Consider the following 4,275-nt stretch of genomic DNA (forward strand, 5'->3'; position numbering starts at 1 on the left):
CATGGAAAGGAAAAGATCACAAGGAAGAACAAAGAGGGAAATTCCTCCCTCCACACTTCCAGTGCGAGGAGGAACTGCGGAATCTTTCTCCCAGGGAACATTCCCGGGGGCACAAAATCGCTCGGTTACATCCCGCGAGGAAAGGCGCTTTCTTGAGGTAAAACCAGCAGGAACGGTGCAGAACACGAGGAAAAAAGAGGATTTACTCTTCCTTTGGAGATTCCACAGGGAAACCCCCACAGAGAGCGGGGCCTCCTTAGGATCCCACCCCGGACCCCCTCAGGGAGCCCGGAATTTCGGGCAGCGGATGCCGGCACAGGAAACGGAGCAGCGCTGGCCACACACCGGGCAGGTCTGGGTGACACAGGTGGTGGGACAGGAGTCCGCACACCTGGTGACAGCCTGGACACCCCCGCGGCACTGCGGGGCACAGGGGGTGGCACAGCTGGGGACGCAGCAGGGGGCTTGGCACGTGGTGGCACGGGTGGTCACTCCCTGGCAGCAGGGGTCTTGGCACGTGGTCACTCCCTGGCAGCAGGGGTCTTGGCACGTGGTGGTGCAGGTGGTCATTCCCTGGCAGCAGGGGGCTTGGCAGGTGGTGGCACGGGTGGTCACTCCCTGGCAGCAGGGGTCTTGGCACGCGGTCACTCCCTGGCAGCAGGGGTCTTGGCACGTGGTGGTGCAGGTGGTCATTCCCTGGCAGCAGGGGGCTTGGCAGGTGGTGGCACAGGTGGTCACTCCCTGGCAGCAGGGGTCTTGGCACGTGGTCACTCCCTGGCAGCAGGGGTCTTGGCATGTGGTGGTACAGGTGGTCATTCCCTGGCAGCAGGGGGCTTGGCAGGTGGTGGCACGGGTGGTCACTCCCTGGCAGCAGGGGTCTTGGCACGTGGTCACTCCCTGGCAGCAGGGGTCTTGGCATGTGGTGGTGCAGGTGGTCACTCCCTGGCAGCAGGGGTCTTGGCATGTGGTGGTGCAGGTGGTCACTCCCTGGCAGCAGGGGTCTTGGCACGTGGTCATTCCCTGGCAGCAGGGGTCTTGGCATGTGGTGGTGCAGGTGGTCACTCCCCGGCAGCAGGGGTCTTGGCACGTGGTCACTCCCTGGCAGCAGGGGACTTGGCAGGTGGTGGTGCAGGTGGTCACTCCCTGGCAGCAGGGATCCACACATCTGGTGGCACATCTGGTGGCACAACACGGATCTTGGCACGTGGTGATGCACTTTGTCACCTCCTGGCAGCAGGGATCCACACACCTGGTGGTGCATTTGGTGACCTCCTGGCAGCATGGGTCAACACACCTGGTGGCACATCTGGTGGCACAACACGGATCTTGGCACGTGGTGATGCACTTGGTGACCTCCTGACAACACGGATCCACACACCTGGTGGTGCACTTGGTGACCTCCTGGCAGCAGGGATCTTGGCACGTGCTGATGCGCTTGGTCACTCCCTGGCAACACGGATCCACACACCTGGTGGCACATCTGGTGACACAGCAGGGATTCTGGCACGTGGTGACACACTTGGTGACTTCCTGACAACACGGATCCACACACGTGGTGACCTCCTGGCAGCAGGGATCCACACATCTGGTGGTACATTTGGTGACCTCCTGGCAGCAGGGATCCACACATCTGGTGGTACATTTGGTGACCTCCTGGCAGCAGGGATCCTGACACGTGGTGACGCACTTGGTCACTTCCTGACACTTGGTCACACACTTGGTGACTTCCTGACAACACGGATCCACACACGTGGTGACTTCCCGGCAGCAGGGATCAACACATCTGGTTCTGCACTTGGTGACCTCCTGACAACATGGATCCACACACTTGGTGATGCACTTGGTGACCTCCTGGCAGCAGGGGTCTTGGCATGTGGTGACACACTTGGTCACTTCCTGACAACACGGATCCACACACGTGGTGACACACTTGGTGACCTCCCGACAGCACGGATCCACACATCTGGTTCTGCACCTGGTGACCTCCCTGCAGCAGGGATCCACACATCTGGTGGTACATTTGGTGACCTCCCGGCAGCAGGGATCCTGGCACGTGGTGACGCACTTGGTGACCTCCCGACAACATGGATCCACACAGGTGGTGATGCACTTGGTGACCTCTTGACAACAGGGATCCACACACCTGGTCACACAACGCGGGTCTTGGCACGTGGCGGAGCACTTGGACACCTTCTTGTAACATGGATCCACACATCTGGAGCTGCACTTGGTCCCCTTCTTGGAGCAGGGATCTCCACATCTGGTGCTGGACTTGGCCCCTTTCCTGCACCACGGAATCACCCACGGGCTGCTCCACTTGGTCACTTTCTTGCAGCAGGGGTCGTAACACGGCGTGAGGCACTTGGCGGCTTTCTTGCCACACGGATCCACACAGATGGTCGTGTACTTGGTGACCTCCTGACAGCACGGATCCACACACGTGGTGACACGCTTGGTCACCTCCTGACAGCAGGGATCCACACACGTGGTGACACGCTTAGTGACCTCCTGACAGCACGGATCCACACACGTGGTGACACGCTTAGTGACCTCCTGACAGCAGGGATCCACACACGCGGTGGTGCACGTGGTCACTTCCTTGCAGCAGGGATCTTGGCATGTGGTGACACACTTGGTGACCTCCTTACAACATGGATCCACACACGTGGTGGTGCACTTGGTGACCTCCTTGCAGCACGGGTCCACACATGTGGTGGAGCACGTGGTCACTTCCTTGCAGCAGGGATCTTGGCATGTGGTGACGCACTTGGTGACCTCCTTACAACATGGATCCACACACGTGGTGGTGCACTTGGTCACCTCTTTACAACAGGGGTCCACACATGTCCTGGTGCATGTGGTCACTTCCTTGCAGCAGGGATCTTGGCATGTGGTGACACACTTGGTGACCTCCTTACAACATGGATCCACACATGTGGTGGTGCACTTGGTCACCTCTTTACAACAGGGGTCCACACATGTCCTGGTGCATGTGGTCACTTCCTTGCAGCAGGGATCTTGGCATGTGGTGACGCACTTGGTGACCTCCTTACAACATGGATCCTGGCACGTGGTGGTGCACGTGGTCACCTCCTTGCAGCAGGGATCTTGGCATGTGGTGACGCACTTGGTGACCTCCTTACAACATGGATCCTGGCACGTCGTGGTGCACTTGGTCACCTCTTTACAACAGGGGTCCACACATGTCCTGGTGCATGTGGTCACCTCCTTGCGGCAGGGATCTTGGCATGTGGTGACACACTTGGTGACCTCCTTACAACATGGATCCACACATGTGGTGGTGCACTTGGTCACCTCTTTACAACAGGGGTCCACACATGTCCTGGTGCATGTGGTCACTTCCTTGCAGCAGGGATCTTGGCATGTGGTGACACACTTGGTGACCTCCTGGCAGCAGGGATCAACACATGTTGTGGTGCACTTGGTGACCTCTTGACAACACGGATCCTGGCACGTGGTGGTGCACGTGGTGGTGCACGCGGTGGTGCACGTGGTGACTCCCTTACAACACGGATCTTGGCACGTGGTGACACATTTGGTGACCTCCTGGCAACATGGATCCGCACACGTGGTGGTGCACTTGGTGACCTCCTGACCGCACGGATCTTGGCACGTGGTTGTGCACTTGCTGACCTCCTGACCGCACGCATCCTGGCAGGTTGTGGAGCACTTGGCCACCTCCTGGCTGCAGGAACCCCGGCTCGTGGTGCTGCACTCGGTCACCCGGCAGCAGCAGCAGCAGCAGGGGTTGCCACACGTGCCCCTGGCTACCCCCTGGCAGCGTGGGGGGATGCACGTGGCGGCCACGAGGCCGCACGGATCGGCGCAGCCGGTGGCCGCCCCCAGGCCCCCCAGGCTGACGTAGGTGGTGGTGCCGGGGTAGCAGCCGGGGCTCACGCGCGGAGGGAGGCACTGGAAGCTGCCGCCGGTGCCGCAGGGATCCAGGCTGGACCTCACGGGGAAGCTTCTCACCAGGACGGCGGGAGGGGGGATGCAGATCTGGCTCAGCGGGCAACCGGTCGGGCGGCGCATTTTTGGGGGGAAGGGGGGAGGCTGGAAAGAGGAAAGGGATAAAATTGTAAAGGTGTGAAAACCCAGACATTCCGGGCTGTTTTATACACGAAATTAAATTAGTCTTTTTCCACAGAACCCCGAACCAGGAAAACAGCCGTGGCGAGGAAGTGACTCCACGTGGAAGCATTTCAGGCAAATTTGTGGCTATTTTCAACCGACTTCCTCTCAAAACAGGAAGAA

The 4,275-nt window shown here is 59.6% G+C and overlaps 1 protein-coding gene across 1 annotated transcript; it reads right to left on the reverse strand.

Annotated features, from left to right (window-relative positions):
• Positions 1-279: 279 nt before the first annotated feature.
• On the reverse strand, positions 280-4,053 carry LOC309583107 (uncharacterized protein; the record flags this gene model as incomplete). Its single annotated transcript, XM_082298633.1, has 2 exons — positions 280-2,143; positions 2,441-4,053. The coding sequence occupies 2 exons, from the start codon at positions 4,051-4,053 to the stop codon at positions 280-282; spliced, it is 3,477 nt and encodes a 1,158-aa protein (XP_082154759.1).
• Positions 4,054-4,275: the final 222 nt, after the last annotated feature.

The sequence above is a fragment of the Coloeus monedula genome (assembly GCF_965178545.1).
Source record: "Coloeus monedula genome assembly, chromosome: 29".
In the NCBI taxonomy this organism is placed as follows: domain Eukaryota; kingdom Metazoa; phylum Chordata; class Aves; order Passeriformes; family Corvidae; genus Coloeus; species Coloeus monedula.